Source organism: Sturnus vulgaris, chromosome 8 (assembly GCF_052056855.1).
Source record: "Sturnus vulgaris isolate bStuVul1 chromosome 8, bStuVul1.hap1, whole genome shotgun sequence".
In the NCBI taxonomy this organism is placed as follows: Eukaryota; Metazoa; Chordata; class Aves; order Passeriformes; family Sturnidae; genus Sturnus; species Sturnus vulgaris.
Genome location: NC_142250.1, coordinates 22922158 through 22945376, shown reverse-complemented (window position 1 = coordinate 22945376; position 23219 = coordinate 22922158). Strand labels below are relative to the sequence as shown.

General features: G+C 36.0%; 1 protein-coding gene across 8 annotated transcripts in view; it reads right to left on the bottom strand.

Annotated features, from left to right (window-relative positions):
- Window positions 1-2920: 2920 nt before the first annotated feature.
- Window positions 2921-23219, bottom strand: part of CPEB3 (cytoplasmic polyadenylation element binding protein 3) — a 73666-nt gene continuing 53367 nt past the window's right edge. For all 8 annotated transcript variants that reach the window (XM_088169146.1, XM_088169142.1, XM_088169143.1 and 5 more), the window contains 4 exons: window positions 15747-15865; window positions 14368-14482; window positions 11510-11691; window positions 2921-8620 (listed from right to left, as the gene is read on the bottom strand). In XM_088169146.1, the coding sequence (XP_088025272.1) occupies window positions 8393-8620; window positions 11510-11691; window positions 14368-14482; window positions 15747-15865 (644 nt within the window). In that variant the 3' untranslated portion in view covers window positions 2921-8392. The remainder of the gene's footprint in view (window positions 8621-11509; window positions 11692-14367; window positions 14483-15746; window positions 15866-23219) is intronic.

Genomic DNA, 23219 nt, shown 5'->3' with positions numbered 1-23219 from the left:
CTTAGTTCTGCCAGTGACTGAAATTTGCCCATTTACAAATGGTAGCATGCAGGTGCAGTCAGAAGTAAGAAAGGCAGAGGCAGGTTGCTCAGCAGGACATTTCTGGCACGTGTGTCTGTGCTGTGATTAGGTGGTCCTGGAGTACAACAATATGCACAAGGCACAGCTGGAGGAATTAGGTACACTGTGAACAAGATTTTGTCCATCTCCTAGAATTTCATGGTTGTTATTTGACTCTGACCATGTTCTTTAGTCTGACAATGGGATTAGACGATTTTTTGTAACTCTGAAAGGCAAAGATTTTGGAGGACAGATGAGATCATTTATCTTTGCCATGACTTATGGCAGTATTTTTCAGAATTATTTTGCATATGAATTGTACCAGCTCTAGCTGTTTTTCAGACTTTCATTTCATTGGGTACATTGGTTGAAGCTGGTAAAGAAGTCAAGAAGGTGTATCAGAGGGCACGATCTCGTTATATATAATTTTATGAACAACCACTTTGATTATTTACCTGATTGGTGATGGTTATGCTCTTCCAGAGACCATTCTTCTTCACTTTAGAGAGCAAAATACATATCATGAAATAGTTAAGAGTAGTTGCCACAACCATGAATAAGTAGGTTTAGTTCTTGCTCCACAGAGCAGGAAATTTTGAAAAGGAAAACAGTAAAAAATAAAGATATCCCCAATTGTTTTGACCACTTAGGCTATTGAATAGAGGAGGAGATACACACCTCTGTTCTCCAGTATGTGAAATATGATAAATACTTTTGCAAGTGCTTTCTGTATTTAGGCCTGCAAGTGAAAAAAAATACAGGGGAACACGCTGAGAATCTTAAGTAGATCTTGGGTTATTGGGCAATTGAGAAGTATTATGACACAGCAGTTTTTTATATTCCTGTTCACAAAAACATAGGCCCAAGCAATGCTAGGGCAGCAGTTCAAAGGGGATTTTAGGAAGTTGGTAGCAAATAAACATCACTCAAGCTTCTAAATGAAGATCTGGTTTTATGATTTAGCCCCAGGTGCCTCCCATGGTACTCAAGTAATGGTAGGCACAGACACTGGGAAGCTATTGTGCTCTGGGTGGGACAGCAGGAATTCTGTCCCAGCTGTTGCCAAGGGCCTGCCATATGACTTTGTACATGCTGATCATTTATTTCTCCTTCAAAAACAGGAAAAGGGGGAGATTTCTGAACCTTTATCATGATTCCTTCTCTAATTGCTGTATGAGCAGTTTATCACCCAAAATAAACTGCAAAAACTTGCTTGCCCCAGGGGAGAGAGAGGATTCATTTGAACAGGCATAATCTGTGAGTGCAGCTGGTGCATCCAACTTTGCCCTGTGTTCATAATGGAATTGTGTGCTATAAGGGTTTTGCAAGTAGCTTGTAACATTTTTATGAAAAAAAGTTCCATAGGTCTCTTGTTTTAAAACCCATTTCCTGGTTCATCTCTGGGAGAGAAAGCAGCAATTCTGCTCTTGTGCTCATGCTGTTTATCTTTTGCTAAACAGAGGAAAGCAGATTATAGCTTTTAAGAGCTAAGCTTCAGCTTTTCTGCAGGTCTATGTGAGGGGGGACACGTTGCTTTGGTGCCTTGATTGCAAAACTGTTTAGCTTGGGAGCATGTTTAAACAGGCTTAATACACTTCCAGAGTCACATAGGTGACTATTTTAGATCAGTTTAAGTTTGCCAAAATAACACCAATAATACCAAGCAGAAGCAAAAGAGGCCATGCAGCCTTTTGTACTTAAGTGCACTTGTTTAAATTAAGTTACTGCAGCCTTTTTTTAATGCAGGCAAAGGCAGAGGTAAATGCTGTTATCAGCTGGAGAAGGGAGTTGTCAGTATCAGTGTACCTTGCCAGCAGCATGGCTGACTATCAAGAAGGGAAGGACTGGGGATTAGAAGTTTCAGAGGAGCTGCACTTCTTCCCACAGCTGTTCTCTTTAATTGAGGAGGAGCTAAACTCACACTGAGTTTTGTCCAGATGGACCTGGAACATTGTACAGTGAGAGGTTACACTAAGTGATTAATTGGAAGGTGTTTGTGAGAACTCCTCTCTCAAATTTAGCTCTGAAGTACGGAAAAGCTCACAGCTTCTCATACATTCATTCTGTCCAGGAATGAATATTACAGATCACTGCCTTGTAAAAGCACTTCTCCTGGCAGAGCAGTCAGACCATTCTCCTGAAAGTTACTCACAGTTACTCACTGGTTATTCACTGTATCTGAAAACAGCCTGACATTTCTAGTACTGATAGTTCCAGCAGGGCTCTTGAGCTGCATTTATGTAGACATTGAATGAAAACAGTGACAGACCATGCACTATTCTGGAGGCCTTCACTTGCCCTGACATAGAATTTTTTTCAAGGAAGTGTTCTGTGGCATTCCAAACAGCTGTATTGCTGAGCTTTAATTGTCTCCTATTCTTTAAAAATAAACTTTTACAAACTTCTGTTGTAGTGCTTTTTTTCTTTTTTTTAACTGATCGGTCTAATATCTGCCTGTAATCATTGTTAAAGTGCTAACAAAAGAGTGCAATATATGTTAGCCAGCAACTTTTTCTTAGCTCAAAGAAAATAATTCAACAGTTCCTTTTCTCAAGGCACTTGATTCTACATTCCCAGAATTATTTCCATCATATATATTTTTGTATTTACATTCAGTTTAGCATAATAAATACCTCTTTAAGGTGGCTTTTCCATTTTAGGGGGAATACATAAGTGGACCATATATTTGCATTATGAAATAACTAGGAAAGACAGTTTGTGTGCATGTAAGGTGTCTTTGCCTACCCTTATCTAGTAAAGTTTTTCCAATACAAGATTTGGGGGCTTTGTATCTAGTTTACATTCCCATAATGCATGTCCCAGGATTTCCTTAGCATGTGCAAAGGATGACAAATATCAGTACTTCATACAACTATATTTAATAAGTTATTACAGAAAAAAATAAAGTCCAAACTACAAAGTTTAAGCAGTTGTAAGCAATAGCAGCATTGAGCTCCATGTTTAGTCACAGTACTGCAGTTCCATACAAGCATTAGTCCAAGCCAAAAAGGAAGAAGCCTTGTTAGAATTACTAGCAAAAACAATCTAAGAGAACATGTAATAAAAGATACAGTACATTTAAAATTAGTTGAAAAACAAGTACAGAGATCTTAGCTGTGAATGCTCTAAAAGTTATGTCCATTAGTTTGACAGTAAAATTACAAATCTCTAATACTTTATACCCCAACAGAACTACATCCAGGAAAGAAAAAAGAGCAAAAATTATCTCTTGTTAGCACCCTGGTTTTCTACTTACTGATGAACTTTTTGTCATGTAAATTTGAGTGTGTCAGAATTATGTGACCAATGTGATTTCTGACCAGCTACCCATTTGGGGTATAGAGTAGTCACTAACATGAATATAAAATACTCCGTGGTATGATAGAACACTATAGCAGCAGAGATTAAGAAGTTTGTCTGTTTAAAAAAAAAAAGAAAGGAAGGAAGGAAAAGAAAAAGGGTTTAGCTGACATCATACAAACTAGCATAAAAGCAACTACATACAAGCCAGATTAAACAAAAGAGACATTTCTACAAATCTGTGACTAATCTTTCACTCATACCTTGCAAGTAGAGATGTCACAATACTGAAATATTAACATGGGAGCTTTTCCCAGTTAAGCGCCTTTTTTTCTTTTTTTTTCTTTTTTTTTTTACTTTTTTTTACTACTCTAACAGATAGTGAAATCAGCAAAGTTATTTGCTAACTGCATATTTGCAATACAATTTGTTTTAGCCCATGCCTTGCTAGCAGGCTATAAAATACAAGCATGTCGGCAGAAATATAAGCATAAACTTTGTACCACTTAGCAGGAATTTTTTATTCCCTCTTCATTCCTTAATCTCCTTTGTTTGCAATTTGTGTACATTCCAACCAGTAGTACCTAATTTGAGTCTAAATTTTACTTCACTATTTGATCTAGTCTATACATTACTTACAGAACTGAACACACAGAGGATACACAATAGACCAACTCTGGGCACATTTCTTCCCACAAGTCACGGATGAGCCACTCTAACACTCGAGCAGAAGTTAAGTCTAAAAGGTCGTCAGCAACTTGTGGAAGCGAGAGTTTTGTCTAGAGAAAGTCATTGTATGCCCTGTTTACGCAACACCAGTTTTAGTCTGGATTGTTTCAGGTGCCAGAACAGAGTCACTGGCTTCAGGAAGGGGTTTCTTCTGGCTGCATAGGGAAACAAAGGTGATGGAAATGGAGGTGAAAAGTGTTTTGATACTGGCCCTTGGTATTGCCAATACAAAAGAAAAAAAAAGGACAAAGACACAAGAGAGGCAGAGAAGAACGGAGAAAGACAAAGAAGCTGAAGGGATGTTCAGCCGTGGTGGCAATATGAGTTACTGCATTGCTACCAGGGGATGCTCAGAGTGTTTTGCATTAACTTGGCAGCTCCCACCCTCGTGGGGTGGCTGCGTTAGGAAATGCTGTGGGCACTGACAGTCTGCTCCACGCTGCCACTGAGAAACGCATGCAGAGAGAGACTTGTGTGGGAAAGGGGCAATTTCTCTAAATAAAAAAACACGGTGGCAAAATACAATGAAGAATAGATATATTTTAGGAGGTTCAATCTAAGGCTGTTGAAGAGAGTTTATTGAGTTCATGACAAGAAAAGTAATGAAGAATTATGCTGAATGGGCAGGGTCAAAAACCCATTGTTCAATAGATTTAGTTCCTTATAACGGCAATAGTATTTCATCAACACTGGTGGTGTATAAATCTAGACAGCGAACTGGTACTGTGACATCCCTATTATCTCCCTAAATCATTTTGATAAAGGAAAAGGCTTTTCAAAATATCACGGTTTTTCTGCTTCATTCTGTCATTTTATTGCCCAATTCTTTGTTACAATTTTCCAATCACTTTACATTAACCAACCATTTTCATCATTGCCACACTATTGTAAACCACATCAGCAAGTTAATACATAAAGCTTTGCATTTCAAAAAACTAGACACTTTAGTAACAATATTACAAAGATTTTAGCTTCAAAAATAACTGAAAATGAAAAAAATAAACTTTTAAAGAATCAGCATCATAAAATTAATTTATTCCAAGTAAAAATACAAAATAATATTAATGACATTGACCAGATATGAAAGTCTCTCCCAGAAACAACTATATTAATGGTTGAGAAAGCACTCCTTAAAGAAAATACGAAATAAAAATGAAAAATATGTAAATATGTTTAATTTTTTTCTTAGCAAAAAATCTTTCTAAAAATAACAATGAAAATTTGTCTCAGTACAAAGGCTACATTACTATTGAAAAAATACCAGCATGAAGAAAAGGTACATATTTGACAGTAGAAAAATGATTTTAGTGAATCACAATGTCTAAAGTCTGCAATGAAAATAAATCTGCAATAAAGATTTATGCCTTTTTTCTTTTCATTTTTCTTTTTTTTTATACAAACAGTACAAACAGTATTGCACATAACAACAAATAGTCGAGGTTAGGTTAGCCTTCAAAAAAATCGACTAGTTCAAGTCTCACATCAGAAAAGGCCACAATAGGACCTGTTGTACCCAGGGGCTTCTTAGTCAAGTTGCAGTTCAGAACTCCATATTTTAAAAAATAACTTTTTTTTTGAAGGACCCTCTTTTAATATAACATATTAACAACTCAGGGGCACATTCATTTACAAAACAAAAGGGAGCATGTCATAATTTAATAAACTAAAAAAAGTTCTCTTTAAAAAAATACAAACAGAAGAACTCTCACAATTCTGGTCAGTCGTGCATAATCACACTTGATTATAAATATACAAATTAAGGGAAAATATTTTTTCACCTTCTATTCACAACTTTCAGCACCAAATGGAGTTTGTGTTTACACCTATTCTTTATGATGATTTTGTTTCAGATTTAATCCAACATTATGGTATATTGTACATTTTCCAGCTTCTCTCGCTCTCTTTCTCTCTGGGAGTATTTTTCTACATGAAAGAGGGGTATTTCTTCAAAAAGGTTTACTTCTTTCACATAATTAGGTAGACTTCTGTAGGTTAGCTATGATCTTTAATATTACAGTTATAAAGCTCTAACTTCTTCATTTTCAAAAAAACTCAAATAAGCATGAAAAAAATAAAGTTACCCATCTGTTAAATCATTTTTCTTGCAGAATTAAATTAATATATATTTTTCTGAATAAACTTACTTAGAAAATATCATTTTCTTTCCTATATTTCAAAATTGAGGTATTGCAAAAGATCATGTCAGTCAGAAAGCATGCCTTTTTCTTTAAAAAAAATCATCAGCCAACTGTTGAAAACTGTCTAGATACAAAAAGTAGTGCATAACAAAATGTCTTGTACAGATGAAAAAAAACAGAAAAGACACCTGGGCTGGGAAAAGCAATATCACAAAAGCGCCCAGAAGTAACTTCAAAAGGGATAATTATAATAAGCATTTTAAACCAGTAAAAAACTATTTTTTCTTTTTTTTTTCTCCAAAAACAGAAAAAATCCTTTCAAAGCCAATACCTGCAACTAAACATTGGGAAAACCAACTTACTAAATTAGACACAAAGAAGGACATCACAACAAACAAAACCCAGAACATTTAAGTCTACTATGCGGTGTCATATCCAGTCAGATTGTCCCCAGAACTGCAAAAACAAAGGAGGAAAAAGAAAAAAAAAAATAGTGTACACATTCTCACAATCATTAGTATACCAAGTGTGTTTATATTTATATGCTATCTGCAGCCCCATAGTTCATGCTAAAAAAATGTCCACTGTGTTAGCAGGTCTTAATTGTATTCAAGCTTCACAGGATACATCCAGGGATTAGAGAGATAACGCCACATCCACAGAGCAGACATCTCATGTTACTTTTATATGCAGACATTTCTTTAGCACCACTTTGTTTCCTAACTTTCTTAAATGTGCCTAGGTTATTAGTTTGACAGACTATCTAATCGTAGTGTATGTACGCCAGCATGAGCTCTTTGGTTTTCTGGACAAGGTCTGCAGCTACGGAAATGATGCAAGCATTAGGACAGAGATCGTAACTAAGAGCTCATTTCTGTTTATGTACCTGTTATGAACTGTCAAAAATGTGTAATGTCAGATACAGAGGCTTTAACAGTTAAGTTTGATCACAGTACTAGACATAATCACTTTACTATATAAAATAAATTGCACGATATATAACAGAGCACCGCAAAGTACTTCATCTACCATCCACAAATTTTTTTTAAGAATATCCTACAGCTAGTTTTTATATTTGTTGTAATATAGGTCATTCTGTAATGGGCTGATCCTAATTTCAGAAGCATTACATTTACTGAGGCATGCCTTCCTCCAGTCAGTAATCAATTTTTTTTTTTGTTACTGAGCATTTTGTAGCCTACGTTCATAATTTGTGCATTGTGGGCAGGTTTTATATTAGACATATATAAAATTTATTGCATGCAGCAACCTGATTAAGTAAACATGCAGTCAAAAAATATTGACCTTCCTTGGAAGCTTTTCTGTATGCTATACTGATCTCCTTTCAGCAGCCATCACTATTTTAATCACATATTCATTTTTAATTGATACCCTAGCCTGAATAGAGTATTATGGTATTAGTAATACCATTTTAATAGCAGCAAAAGCTATTGCAGCATACATTTACATAACACTAAAAGACCTAACAGAACAAAACAAAAAAAACCAACAAAACAGAACAAACGAACGAAAAAAAATCCCTCAGCAAAACAAAAGAAAAAGGTCTGATCCAGCTTATGAGGTATCATCCTTACAAGTCAAAATCGAGAGCAACTAAAGGCTTATTTTTCTTTAAGGGTTATTACTATTCTAAATGACCCAAACTAATGATTGCTGAATATCTGTTTAAGTTTTTGCTACATCTGCCACCTACTTGTGAATATTACCTTTGGTAAGTCATCTGCTAGGGGCAAGTCTAAATTTCTGAAAATAAGTGCATGCTCCAGTTTAAAAATAAAAATAATTATAATTACAATAAAAAAATCTTCATCACATACACATCAGCCCAGTGAAGACTGATGAGAATGGCAGTCTACATAATGTCACTAGTGACAAGTCTTGTGTAGGAAATTAAGGTACCAAGCAGATGTTTGTGTGAATCAAAGTGCAAAATCAGTACAGTTACACTCTGCCGGTTTGTATTATACTGGACACTGAGTTCAGTAATGTGACTGTAAATAATAATAATAGTAATAAAAAGACCCATCTCTTCATTAAAGTCGAGGACGAATGCACAGATTTCCAGAACACTAAGCCCTGAGGCAGCGCTCTCTTTTCACTCAATTTTATTTACTCCAGTACTTCTTGCTGGGCGCGGCCGGGGTTCAGCTCCAGCGGAACGGGACGTGGCGGGGCCGGTCACCTCCCTCCTTTACCAGTGGTTTGTGGAACTCCCGCCCAGCACGGGAGTGTATGCTGGCCCAGCAGTATTCACAGTAATACTGCAAACAGGTAACATTGGCACAAAAGAATGGAGCAAATTTTCCACCACAGCGAGTGCCCTGGCATTCGTCACACATCTGATCATCCAGCACATATGGCTTCACTTCCACCTGCATCAGGGACAAGAAAACATCTGTAAGAATAGTTTCGCCGAGCATGAACACAAACTCCAAAGTTTTAATTCTTGCTGGCTCTACTGAAGGGTTTCAACTGATGCAGGATTAACCCAAGAGGTTGGTAGTTAAAGTTTCATACCATGCACTTTACCTGTCAGAAAATCTCAAGAAAGAAGGGCATGCTTTCATAACTATTCAACATTCCTTGGGAAATTTGAGTGTGGGAAAATACTAAGATTGAAGTACAGCAAAAATCTCCAAAGATTTTACCCACTAAGGAAACTCCAGGTAATCAGAACAGAGGTGTTACAGGGGCAGGCCATGAGAGTAGCATCTGGGAAGAAAACTTGTAACGAAAAAAATCCGATTTCTAAACTTCAGAGATCTGGTGGGTTTGAGGTGTTTTTTACACAGAAGATTTTTTTTTTGTCTCTTCGTTTGGCTTCTTTTTTTTTTTTGTGATCTACAAAATGTAGGACCAGACTAATATGAGATTCAAATGAAACAAAATTAAATGCACTTGTATTAAATATTCTCCATTTTGTTGGCAAAAATCACTATCAGCTCTTGAGGTGCAATAAAATTTCATTGTAGTTCCAACGAGGGCCTTGCCATCAATTACAAATAGAGAGCTGCTGACTTTTGTTGTACACTCAGTTATGAACAACTTGGGGCTGGAATGCCTTTTGTTTTTAAAGCATTTGTGCCAAACATAGCAGGACTGATGCATAATTAGACACTTGCAATAAAGCTCTTACAGACGTTGAGTATGTTCCTATGAATTGTGCCTACACATTTAAATGGAGTGTTCATTCATTCCAGGGAAATCATGAGTTCATGCATGTCTAATTCTTATGGCTCTCTGATGCTATTTATAAAAAGGGGTTGAAGTACAGTCAACTGCACTAGAAAACAGAAAAATTTGAAGTAAACATTTATAATAAATAATTTTGCTGTAACTGTACAAGTGCCAGTATGGCACAATTTGTATACTGCAAGGAAAACCTGACTCATGTAACAACACTTAAATACCTAGAGATTTAAAGAAACAGAATGAGATATCAAGCTGAAAGACAACCATTCTACAAAAAAGATTTATGCTGAATTTACTTCAGCTTCTCCTGATCAGACTGCAACAAATGTTCTCCTTTGAAGTAAAGCTTATATAGTGAGTTATATTTCTTACCTAAAGAACAGCTAGGGCTGCCAATCTAGTTTTTTTTAATTACACCCTGCTACTAGTATTGCATGGAACAAGTCTGAGTAACTGCCATTTTGCATATCAGATGCCATATCACTAAAATTAGAAGCATCATGTAAAATAAAACAGCCCTGTCTCAAATGAAATTGGAAGAAAGCAGGTCCAATGTCCAGCACAGCTCTAGATCCCCAACTACTCAGATTTCCCAAGCATGAATTGTGAAGGTCTCAAATAGAGTCTCTTTCTGTTTCTCTCTCTCATATCTTTTCTTGCATTGGTTACTAGTGAAATAATTTTAAAAATGTTTGCTGTACAGTTCAGGGATCTTAATCTATTAGATTTAAAAATTAAGATTTAAAGATTCATTAAGAGACTTCATACTTCTTCAAACTCACATAAATCTATTTTAAAAACAGATAAAAGATAATGAAATAAAATTAAATTAAAAAAAAGAACAGATTGATGAAAAAAATTACTAGCTAGTGACCTTCTGTGGCTTTAGCCTAAAGCTTAGAAAGTACCCTCTGGCAAGCATGGCTGATATAGGTCTCAAAGGTTTCAACGTGTGATTAAGATTCCAAAAGTAATCTTAATCTCTCTGTAAGATTTTTTCAGAATCTAATGGGCAAGAAATGTTTAGGAATAGCCTTGTCTTAGTTAATGCAATATGGTGTAAAGCACCATACACAAATTGTTTGAGGATTTCTAATTCCATGACCTCCTCAAAACTGACAAAAATTACAATTCAGATTTGTAAAGACAAAGTCAAAATAGTTTGAACTTTGCAGCTCTGTAGCTTTATATGCATACTGCACATAATAAACACACCCAATACCTGTTGAACTGACTTCTGAAGAAATCATTTAAACTGGATTAAGGGAAAAACAAGCCATCTCTTTCAGAAAATTGCATAGCAACAGTGCACACTGTGTGTCCTTTTGAATATTTCTAAATGCAGAGCCCTCAAAAACATGGGTTGTTTGTATGTGTAATCAAGAGGTGAAGACAGAAGGTCTGAAGGAAAAAAATAATTCTGGAAAGTAAGTAATGCTTTCTTTTCATATGTTCAAATCAAATTTTAGTGAATACTGTAACTTCACTCCATATTTGAAAAGCCCTTTAGGGATTTCATGTGGACTGAACAAAACAATCTCATTTCCTCCCCCCTTCTGCCTATCAAGCATCTCTTGGCATTTGGTTTTAGTTAAATAATTCTGAAGACTTATGAGGTCAGCATTACCTATTTTACTACAATAAACCTGTGCTTTAGGGACCTCAACTCTAGCCCTACACTACTGACAGAAAATGGCCTAATAATAGCAAAACTGTCAGAAGCTACACAAGCAGTCACTAAACTAAAAGCCACTGATGCACAGTGAGCAAACATCTAAAGGAGGAGAAAGAAGCTGGGAAATGCTATGGAATTTGACCTATGAACTCAAGAGAACCAGGGACAAACGAGTTTACAATCAACTATTTTCTGGGTTTACCATTAACAGTTATTTAAGATGTTTAAAGTATTTTTTCACTCTGCTTTAGATGCTCAAATAAGTTTTTTACAAATTGACAAATATCATCTGAAGAAAGAATTTACAGTGTTCTCCAACACAATGCTAATAAATATTTTTTAAATACCTGTACAGTTTGGTAACAACTATTTGACTCCATGCTATTTTACTTACCCGTTTATCAATGTCATTGTGTTGGAGCTGGACAAAGCGAGCACTGATAGCAGCAATGTAGCTCTGCTGGTTGGAGAAAGCCACTCTGCCAGCACCTTTTGGGTACTTCAGCTCTGGGTCTGTATCAATGCCAGCATAGCAGACACCTCCATACAAACGGTCCATAATCATTGCCAATTCAACTGCAAGAAGTCAATTGTTAAATGTAATAGATTTAACATAAATAATGGTGTGGCATTTGGATTGTTGCCTTTAAAAAGCACCATTTGTCTTATCAGACATGTCGTCTTCCAAAGTCTAAAATTGCAAAGTGAAACACAGATTGAGTCAACCTTACATGAATTGTAGTAAAATATAAAGGCAAAACCCAGAATCTGTAAAAAGTTGATGTAGCTGAAGTGTGAAAAAGAAGTGCAGAGTTATGCTGTTAAAGTAGGTATCAGGTGAACAAGAATTTACAATATTGCATATTAAAACCCTGGTACTTGGTAGGCTTTTTAATGCTAGTTTACATGTAAGATCATTTAGGGATATTCCTGGTTTTAGAATCTGATATTTTGCCCTAAGTACTAAGGTTCAAAAGATATCCAAGATATATTTCACATTTGAAACAAAAACCCGTGAAACATCTGAAGTTCCTGCAGCTAAAGCAAACCTACATTTTAGGTGCAATTTAAATTAGTATTTTGGTAGAATATTATCTTGGTTGTGGATCTTTTAAAATGGTTTGTTGCTTTTTATGGTTTTATGCTTTTTATTACCAATAACTGTGAAGAAGAAGTTATAAATATCATTCATAAAATTAGACAGGTTGAGTGCATGGCTGAGGAGACATACAGAGGGAAGTTAAGAGAAAGAACTGAAGGAAGTAGTAAAGAGGCTGAAGAAAGCAGGGAAGAGCCATGGAAATTGTGCAAGGTTGTATGGCCACTGTAAAACCTCATATGCCAACAAATGTGTCAGATGGACAATGCAAGAACTGAGACCTGAACAGGCCCTGCCAAGTCAGCCATTTTCTACTGCTGTGAAATATGTGAAAACACTTTCTGTAGCATGTTACCATTTAACTATCTAAAATAAAACTAGAACCCATAAATACTAAATATTTAAATTCTCACAGTTCTCACAAAATTCTCATTAGTAAATTGAATAGGTATATGCATTTGTATAAATCCATGTGCAGGGAACACCATATGCTAATTTGTCCATTTGCAACAAACAAACATCTGACTCATTCTACCAAACCAGATAATATTTTTGCTCCAAAAAGTAAAGAAAAACTACCAGCTTAATGTAGTGATTAATAGATTCTTCTGCTTTCTAATGATTTGGAATCATCACTTGGGTGGAGATCTCTAAAAGTGACAGTACAGAATAAGCATCATGAACAATTCCAATAGTAGTTCCACTACATTACCCTTGCCAATACACAAATAATACATAGGATTCCAGGGTAAGGAAACCAGCAGCGTTCAAATATCTTACAAAAAAACTTCTGTACCTGATCTTTAGAGCTGCAAACAAGAAGAAATGGAAACTGTTTGTTGCTTTGGAGAAGTTACCTATTTAAATGCATCAGTTTCCAAATGTAATGCATTTCCAACATGATCTATGACAGGCCAAGTGACATATCGTTTTATAAAGGGCTATCATTAGGAACGAGCTAATGTTTAATTGTTACTATTTACATAATTACCACCTTACAATTGAGCCTTATTTTAAGATGGTGAGGAAAGTGAAAGCTGCCAAGAAACCCAGAATAAGAGAAATCTTACTGTCAGCAATGGCTGGGGGACATTGGTACAGTTAGGATTAGGCAAAAGATAAAGTGAGGAGCTGAAGTTGCAGTAGGCTGGAAAGCGGCTGCTGAAGGAAACTGAGGGCTACAAGGAAAGTCTTTCTTCCAGATAGTGACTGAGAGGCCTTGTCTACTACAGTTTGTTCCAGGATTAGGATTAGGGTTGAGAGGATGAGAAAGACAAACCATGCAGCTGCCTTGGAGTGAGCATGGAAAGGAAGAATAAATAGAAGTGAGGGCTGCCAGAAGATCTGGCTAGGAGAAATGTTTTAAATTTCTTCATGACTTTGTCGTTAGCTCACCAAAAATATCAGGATTAGAAGAAAGAAATGAGGGTTAAGCTACATTTTTTTTTGAGCAGTGCTCAAATGGGGCCTTCAAAACAAAATGAAGACTGGGCTGGGATAAATCTTTCCTCTGGCCAAAAGCTAGGGAGTCTTGTCTATGGCTCTGCAAGTAAAAGTGAAAAAAAGAGCTAAGGGTGAAGAAAAAAAATTGAAGGAAAGAAGCTACATTAGGATCAAGTCTGGAAGATGATCTTCCACGTGAGGCCACCAAGAGACCTGGGTTGGGAGAAATTTTTCTTTGGGACAATAGCTGAGAGGCCATGTCCATAACTCCATGGAAGAATTAAGGTAAGCACTGAACAAAAGGGAAACAGAAATCATAGAGCTGAGGTTGGAATTGGTTTGGAAAGGGTCTGGGAGAAGGGTTTGCTCTTTGTCTTTAGACAAAGGAAAGGGAAACTTGTCTGCGCCTCAGCAACCAAATCAGGGTTCGGATTAAGATGGTCTGGATTGCAAAAAATCAGCCAAGTTCTAGGATATTACACAAAGTTGGGGAGAACTCTTTCTCCTGGCAATCCTAATTAGTAACCTATTGAAGAGGTTAAAAATGTTCACTGTATTTTGTAAACCAGAAGATACTCCTTGTCTTAGAAAGCAAGCTGTGATCTTTGGATAACACAGGGTCCATTTTCTGATCTTTTACAGATACTGTTTTCTTTTCCTCATCTTTTCTATTTAATTTGCTATATGTCCTACATTTTCCTTCTACTCACCAGCTCGGAGAGGCCGTGGAACTCCTCCAACAAAGATTGTTTTTCTTGGATCCAAAGGCTGAGACCCATCCATCACAAAGTCACTGTCACTTAGGTTCCAAGGTCGAATTTGCACCTGTATTAAGGATAATTTTTAGCAGAGGAACTCAGCCACTTAATTAAAATTAAGAAAAACTTGCCAAATCTTCCTGTAATTAAAAAAAAAAATTGAACTTTTCAAAAGCAGAAAGTTGGTTTTATAAGAACCAAGACAATTTGAGAGCATACCTTATCTAAGTATCTGAAAGCAGGGGGACAACTCATTTATCACCTCTAGAGGCCAGGCTTGAGTTAAATCTCCTCATCACAAACTCCTACGCTCATTAGTTCCCTGCCCCTAATCGCCATCATAGGAAGAAACCTGTGAAAGGACTTTCAGAACACTTTGCCATGTATGTGCAATTACAGTTGCAGTTTGGGCTTCTGGCTTTCCTGAAATGACATACAGTACCCACAAATTCAAAAGCACTGATACAAGCTCTGTAACTGGATACAAAAGGAATTTGTGTAATATGTGAATGACTATTTCTATTGGACAGCAAGCAACATAGCTGAGAAGAAATCATTAGATTACACAGAAAAAAACTGCTCAGAAGTTATTTAGATAAAGCTGTTTTCATCAATCTATTTTTTTAGGAATCACACAAGCCTGTTCACTGTGCTGCAGTCCTGCGTTGTTCATTCATTTCTGCAAGATTTTTAATAGTACTTTTAAAAAGCAGCACGTTTTTTATCTTATTTGTCTGCAGTTTTCACCTCATTTTTATATAAACACAGGCATTAAAGAATGTTAGAGATGTGAACAATAAAAACAGGCTACTGTATGTCTTCTATTCTGCTATAGCTGTCTGCAGTAGTTGATTTTACCCCATAGTTTCTATAAGGTAAATGAGGCCTAAATTATAAATTGATTAGCTAGTGAATGCATAAAAATAGTAATTAAAAAGCCTAATGAAATGCAGGAGATATTTGATGCTATCTGGATCTTAATTTGGCAGGGCAAAGTTTCTTCATTTCATCACATAAGGCTTTCTTTTCTCTCAAATCAAATAGATAAAAAATTATCATTGCATTGTTTTACAGTTAACACTGTTAAAGGATGCACACTCCTGAAGCTTACCAAATAAAGTTAATTGAACATGGCATTTATCAGAAAAAAGCAAAAGTAAAAGCCATGTTATGCTGATACAGGAAGTCAGTTCAATGTAACAGCAAGGTCAGAAACAGGAAATGACAAGTAATTAACTCTCAGTATTTTTTATTTATTTATTTATTAACTGAAAAGAGTAACAGCAAATGAGTTAGCAACCAGCATAAGCGCCATGGCACAAGCTACTTACTGGTTTATCCTTGATTGTGGGACTTGACACACATAAGTAAAGTTTTCCATCTTCTTCCAGACAGGCATCTATCAGAGCTTGTACAGAGCTTTCTTCCTGGAACAGCAGAAAGGCGTAACCTTGGAAAGGATAAGGGCACAAGAAAGAAAAGTAACAGATTAATTCATAGAGCATTTTTTAAACAAACAAGCCAGACAGGCAGGTAAGATTTACAAATTACAAATAACTGTTAAGGTTGGTAGGTTGTTTGTAAATTAAATTCACTGAACATATCCCCTCATTACAGATCCCCACAGTACTGATTTCAGAATAGACAAGAGTATTTGCTGCATCTGAGGATGTTTATTTGATTATTTAATGATTCTGAGCAGTGAGAATACAGAATATAGAATATAAGATATACTTGTTATTTTTCTCTGGTTACTAGATTAGAAGAGTAGTCCAAGTTGGTGAGGTTTCAGTTTTCTAACCAGGGGCTAGTTCAGTGAGGTAAAAGCTCCTCACTTCTCTAGACCTCTATGAATAAACCATTCTCCTGCTGCAGAGTCCACAAGGATCCACCAAAGACACAGAGGCTGTTTACAGAGCAGGCTTGTGCTAACCTAGAAAGGAGGAGGCTGGACTAACCTTGACATGATGTCCAGCACTGCTTCAAAACCTGGTAACTACACATCTATTTCAATCATTCAAAGACTTCTGGTACTGAAGAGTAACAAAGATTACATGAAAATAAAAGAACAGAACTTCAGATAATATCAGGATCATAGAAGTTGATACGGTCTAGAAAGATACCTGCCAAAGTTAAAGGTATTTTTACTCATTTTCTAGAAGCACATAGGGATGCAAAAACCTTAACTTTAGAAAGGTGCAGCTTTTCCCCATGAGCAATTCTAGGCATTGCTACCACTGAAGACTTCCCCCTTCATCCCAATGCCACTGTTTAGAGCTGCATCTGCTTGCTCATCTAGGAAAACATGTGCTTCCATGGATGCACTTCATTTGATTGGAACTCAATAACAGAAGATGCACTTTGAATTCAGGTTCCAGTATAAAAAAATTAAACTAGAAAATATCCATGCCAAAATTGGAATTATTACACAGTAGGTGCAACTTAGCAGATGTTGGAAGTTGCTTCAAATTCCCCAGTGTCGTGTGCTTCAGCAGCTTCTCCTATCTGTGCTTTGCAAATATTATATCATTTCTAAAAATATCAATTTTTTCCCCAAGAAGTAGAAGATTTGATAAACCTCAAAATTTTAATGCAAATGTGGCAGAAATTTGGTAGCACAGTATGGTCATAGGTTGCAGTCAAACTTTGGCAGTGCTCCTTTCTTACCTGACCACACACCCTAAAGGTTTGAGGGCTCAAGGGATTGCTCTTGACTCATATTCTACAAAGTAAACCAGACAAGATATTTTATGCCTCAAAACCCAGCAAACTATTCTCTATCCACAGATATTTGGGTCCTTGGCAGAGCAGAAGCAATCCAGTTCCTCCTCTGCTGTTGGTGCAACACACCACTGCAGTGCTGCCAATAAATATTGCAATTCTCTGGGAAAAGGCAACAATGTATTTTGGCATAAAAAAAGTCACTGCAACTTTTCAAAGGGCACAGCAGAGGGAGGATGAGGAGAAAAATAATTTCCCTAGTTTATGAAGCCAACCTAGGAGATCCTCGACCCTTAGTTCCAAGATTCATTATTTTATGGAAAGCAGTAAAAGAACTAAGCTTCTTTGTACATGTCCTATTCTGACATCTTAACAGTGACACAATTTCCATATGAAAGGATAATTTAGTCCAGCTGGTCTAATTTCAGTTAACCTTGCTGAGAATAAACTGAAAAATATGGCATATACACTGTGTCCCATAAACTTGAAACAAGGTTGCCACTTGAAATGCAAGATACACTTGCAACTAAATAAAGTTGTTAAGAGTCTGGCAAGAGCATTGTTGCCTGCCTAAACAGTGAAGGGAAAAAGAAAATCTCCATTTCAATTAATACCAACATTGGCTTATCTTCTCTAATGAAGGGAACCTTTCTGTATTACTGAAAGCACAGTTTGTAATCAGGCTTCAGTGACCTCTTTCTTCAAAACAACGTGCTGGATGGAAAGCATATTAAGGTGCTGATTCTGCCTTTCTAATAAAAGAAGATCTTGATATTCATGCTTTTATGTTAAAAACTGGCGTGTTGGTACAAATTACAGGCTGTCATACTGGAGATTGAGCTAGTAGTGCATTCTGCATGTATTCTGCCCATCCTTCCTCAATGTTATTAACTGAAAAGAACCATTCATGTACCTTTACAACGGCAGAACGTGCATTATAGGTATTATTATGTGAGAGAAAATAAACTTACTGGCCCTGTGGACATCATTCAATTTAGCAAGCTAGAGCTGGTAGAGTTAATGAGAAAAGACCTAAAGCAAAATATTTCTCAAGAGTTAAAGATTATCCAGCTTCATGCCTGCCATGGCTCAGCAGAAAAAGCCTGACTGCATTTCACAGCATTTGTGAAAAGAGCACATTTAAAAAAGAAGAGGCTTTCTTTTATTCTTCTAAATCTGGTAACACCTTCCTTTTACAGCTCCATGGTTAGGCACAGTTTGGTAGAGTAAAAGGAAATCACTGTGTTTTGGAACCCTTGGGAGAAGATAGGAATGAAGTTTGTTATATTAGAATTTTTATACTCTGTAATTAATCACTTAAACTGAACAAACATTACTAGAGTAAAGGTTGTCTGGACAGTCCCTAGTTACTTAGTGGTACAGGAATATTTCAGAAAGGTACTAAAGGAGTAACAGCACAGATCTCTCACTTGAGATATGCGGATTGAATTTAATCAAGAGGTTTTTTTCAGAATTTCAGTTAATTGTGAATTAGCTCAATTTTATCATAATAACTGAAGGACACCATTTTATGCTCAACTTGTGAATACTCAAAGTAATTAATAATTCAAGTTCTTGCATTTGAGAACAACGGTAAATAAATTGTTCAAATGCATCAACCACGAGCTGAATCTTCTGGTACAAAGCCAGCATTTTGGCATGCAAATGTTATATAGCCAACAGGGAAGGATTAACCTATTTCTGGTTCTTAGAATCTGGGCTCTTTTCAAACAAAGTGAAATACTGTAATGAAGAGTTGTATATAAGGTCAAAGAGTATTTGAATATCCATGTCACGTGCCTGCACATCATCTATTGATTTCATATGTATTTGATCTGAAATCCATACTTCCCAAAATTCAGTCCACTTATAAAAACAGATAGAGGAATCATAATCTAAGGGTCACGTGTTTTCAGCTTTATAACACTAAGGTTGGGTGGCAGAATTAAGAGAATGAAGAGAAGAACTTCCTCTTTACTTTCTGCACAGCAAGTCAGAAAAGCCTTAAAGCCTTTGGGTACTCACATGCACTGATTTCATCTGCAAAAAGGGAAGGACCACTTATGTTTGAGACAAGCTGAACTACCTTCAAAGCACATCTTTCATCCATTTAGGCAGTGTCTTTTCTGATGTTTTCATAAGCTTCAGGATTAAAATAAAATCTAGCATCGACCTCAGATTTCTTATAAAAGTATTTCAATATATAAATCTACCTCATATTATGTAAAAAAAAAAAAAAAGGAGTTAAAATGGCAAAGAAAATTAATGTTCTAGTCTCATTTCTTGAGAGTTATTTTTAGATGGCTGAGATGGCTGCCTCAAAGAAGTAGATTTAAATAGACAACTTTTTCATTATATACATATTTCACTTGCTTTTTTTCTTTTTTTTTAACTAGATTTTAAAATATAGTTTTGAACTGAATTATGGTTGTATTTACTAGAACTTTTAGAATAAAGTTGTTTTAAAAGCCCACAGGAAAGGAACATTTAGAAACAGTGTGAACCAAATTTCTAAATCAGTTAATGTGATGACAAGGGTCATTGCTCAAAGTCACCTTAGTAATCTTATTAGAAGATGCTTTGAACATGAATAAAACACATTTCTAAATCCAAAGATGAAACGACTATTAAAAATTAAACTTATTTTTGAAAAATAAAAATCCGAGGTGCTAAAAAACTGCAGACTTTCCTTTAAACGTTGCAGTGACATGACTGCATTTTCCAAAAACTTCAAAGGCTTTAAATACTTAAGAAACCTCAAAATAGAAAAGGCTGTAATCTCACTTAGCTACTGCAGAAGAGTGAAATTATGTATTAGTCAGGGCTGCAAAGATTAATTTCTTTCATTCGGTCTAATTTTATATGGCAGTGTTTGACCCTGTCAGCTGATTCTTTTCTCTAAAAAACAAAGGTGTATAAGAAATAGGAACAGTCTAGAATCTTACAGTGACTCTTCTATTTCTGCACATTAACATTTTTACATGATTTTCATGAATACCAGACTAAGCCTGGCTGGTGCGATATGCAAGAAATTCCTCATATGCCACATTACAGACAGGTACTGGGGAAGGGTTTGTTTGATTTTAATTAAAGGATTTAACTCCATATCCTCAGTTACACTGAAAAATAATTGGATCCTGAATCTTAATAGCAATAAAATGAAGCATACATGTCAAACAGAAGACAGGAGACATAACAAGAAAAGTCAGCAATGGAATGGATCATAGAGAAGAGCTGAATGAAAACAGGTTCTGTTTCAGTAGCTTCTGTAAAATAAAGTGCATGTCTTCATCATTCCAGTCTCAGCACTACATAGTCCACATGATGAGATCACCAAAAGAATTGAATAATAATTAATACTTACTAATAATGATTTTACCATATCACGAAGAGCAGAGAAAACAGAAATCTTCAGTTTTGTGATATATATTATGGAGCATTTTTCTCCACATCTTGAATTTAAGTGGAAGGAAAAAAACCCAATCCACCTACAGAACCTCTGCTTTCTGGACATGCATTATTTGTGGGCATGGGAGAGGTGCCCCAGTATTTGGTCAGTAGAAAGGACATTTCTTTAGTGCTGTAGTAAATACATACAGCTGAAGATTTATAAAGTCTTTTCAGTTCCAAAAACATGTCAAGAAACAGAAAGGATTTTCTAGCTATCATTACTTTACTTATGGGTAAAAAAGCCCCAAAAGAACAGTATACATATGCCATCTCAGTTTGTCCTGTAGTAAAAATACTCCCTCCCACCTATATTAAAAAAGAAAAGACTGAAATAAATTACTTGGATTTTTTGGTGGTTTTTAACCAAAAGAATGTTCTACAGTCATACTAAAGCCTCTATTTATCTGGCATTTTACTTCTGAACTAGTATAAAACATTGCAACAGGAAATTTATAGTGTTGTCTCCTCTTTCAAAGGTCACAGCCATTTTCAACATCAGACTTCAGACTGCAACATGATCTATAGCAGCTATAAATCAGAATTAAAGGGTATAAAAACATAAAAGAAAGGCTCTAACATACAATTTGGTTACTGTAGTTATTTGAGTAGTCACATGAATTTCATATGACAAAGACTAAATATTTGATGAAGTGGAAGCTATCTTTGTGAAGTTTGCTGAGTCAGCAGCATGAAAAATAAAACAAGCATTGACACTTGTAAATATTAAAAAACCCAACTAAATCCAGAACTTAATTTTTAAAATTTTGATTTTCAAGGGCAACACACAATGGTGACTGCTCTGGGCAGAGAAGCTCATGGTCATCATCTGGAGAGAGTCAGGTCTGCTGCTTTTACTCTGAGCAGATGGCTCAAGAAAGAGCCATTTCTAAGTTTAAACAAAACCTGTTACTCTTCTTTGCAAAAAAACTCATTTTCCAGTCCTACTCCAACCAACATTAACATGGAAAAATTCTACAGAAATATAAATGCTCTGCTTGATTTCAGCTTCTATTTCAAGCACAGTATCAGCATGAGGTAAAATAAATTTTCAGAGGAAGAAAGCACTGGTCCAAAAATCCAAGCTAGCTGGATTACAGTTATTTTAAATTAAATTTGATATTGGGTATAAAATAAAAATAGTTCTCACTTTAAATTATATGCTTTTCTTGACATTTGGATTGTTGTCAAGAGCTTCAAAGTAAAGTACTTCAATCAAAAGGAAGACACCCCATGTCATTTGCACAGATGAAGCTAGTAACGTATTTTCTGATTTTTCTATGATTGTAACTCTCCTGTGAGCTGTAAAACATTTCTAAAGGCAGAATGCAGGGCTTCAGCACTAAGCTTTGACTTCCCTTCTTTTAATCAAGTAAACAATTTGTCATTTGCTGCCGTGGTGCTGCTAATCACTGGTTTGAATGTTCACTCACATGTGGATTGTTTTCAGGTTCTGGTTTGTTCAAATTTGTCTTTGTTGACTATAAGAAAAAGATGCAGCCTGAAAAACCCTCCATAATAACAGAAGGATTTTTTTCCAGAATTGGATTATGTTGAACAATAAATTCCTCTCAAAACCAAAGAAAACCCACAACTGCTTCTGGTGAGTAAGAGTATGCATGTCCCTGGGAGATGAGAATAGTATATTAAATAAATAAAAATACTGGACTTCCCAAATCCCCTAAAAAATTATGTGTTTACCCTTGTTAATGAAACTGCCCATCCTCCACTGGCATACAGCTGACTACTGGTTACACTCTGGGTATAATCAGTAACCAGATACACTGTAGGTCCCAAAACCAGGTAGGATTTGCATGGTACCAAGTAGACACAACCTGCCAAGCACAGCACTGAGACAGCTGAGGGAAACACCAGCTCTGAGCTCCTCCAAGCTTCTGGGATCAGAGAGAAGCAGATGCACTGCCTTGGGCAGAGGCACCCACAGCATATCCAGCACCTGAAACACTCACACTGCCACTCCTACCTCTGATTTGAGAGGACACAAGTATAATTAGGGGTATTACGTTTGTTAAATTTATGATGTGTGTATTCCAATGATCTTGCACCAATTTTAGATTACCATCATTACCATATCATTATTTTTAGATATTATTTAGATTTCCATATCATTATTTTAGGGATAGATTCACTGAAGTGATCCTAGGAACTAAATATGTACTTTTATAAATATAATACCTGTAGGACTTCACGAAGAGATCACAAGTTTTTAATGCATTAAAGAATTACAACTGATTGGGGGTGGGAGTAGGGAACAACTTACTTTTTAGATGACCATCAGAACAACAAATATGCTGCAGTGCTAGTACAGAATCTGCCTCTGCAACAACCCCTTCAGCATATTTCAATGATTTGAAAGGATAATTTGGTACTTCATAAATTATTAGCAAAACAAGATAGCACAAGCTACTATAAAGCACAAAATAATACTAAGTCCTCAATAGCACTATTCAAAGGACAGCTTTTATCCTGAAGCCCATAATACTTACAGATCAATTCATGTATTTCCATTTATAAAACAAAAGAAAAGGTGACATTTAATAAGAATAGTATTGGGGAGGGATGAGATGTACAACTCACAGTAAAATCTTCTTGGGTTTTAGGAGAGGTTAATGAGA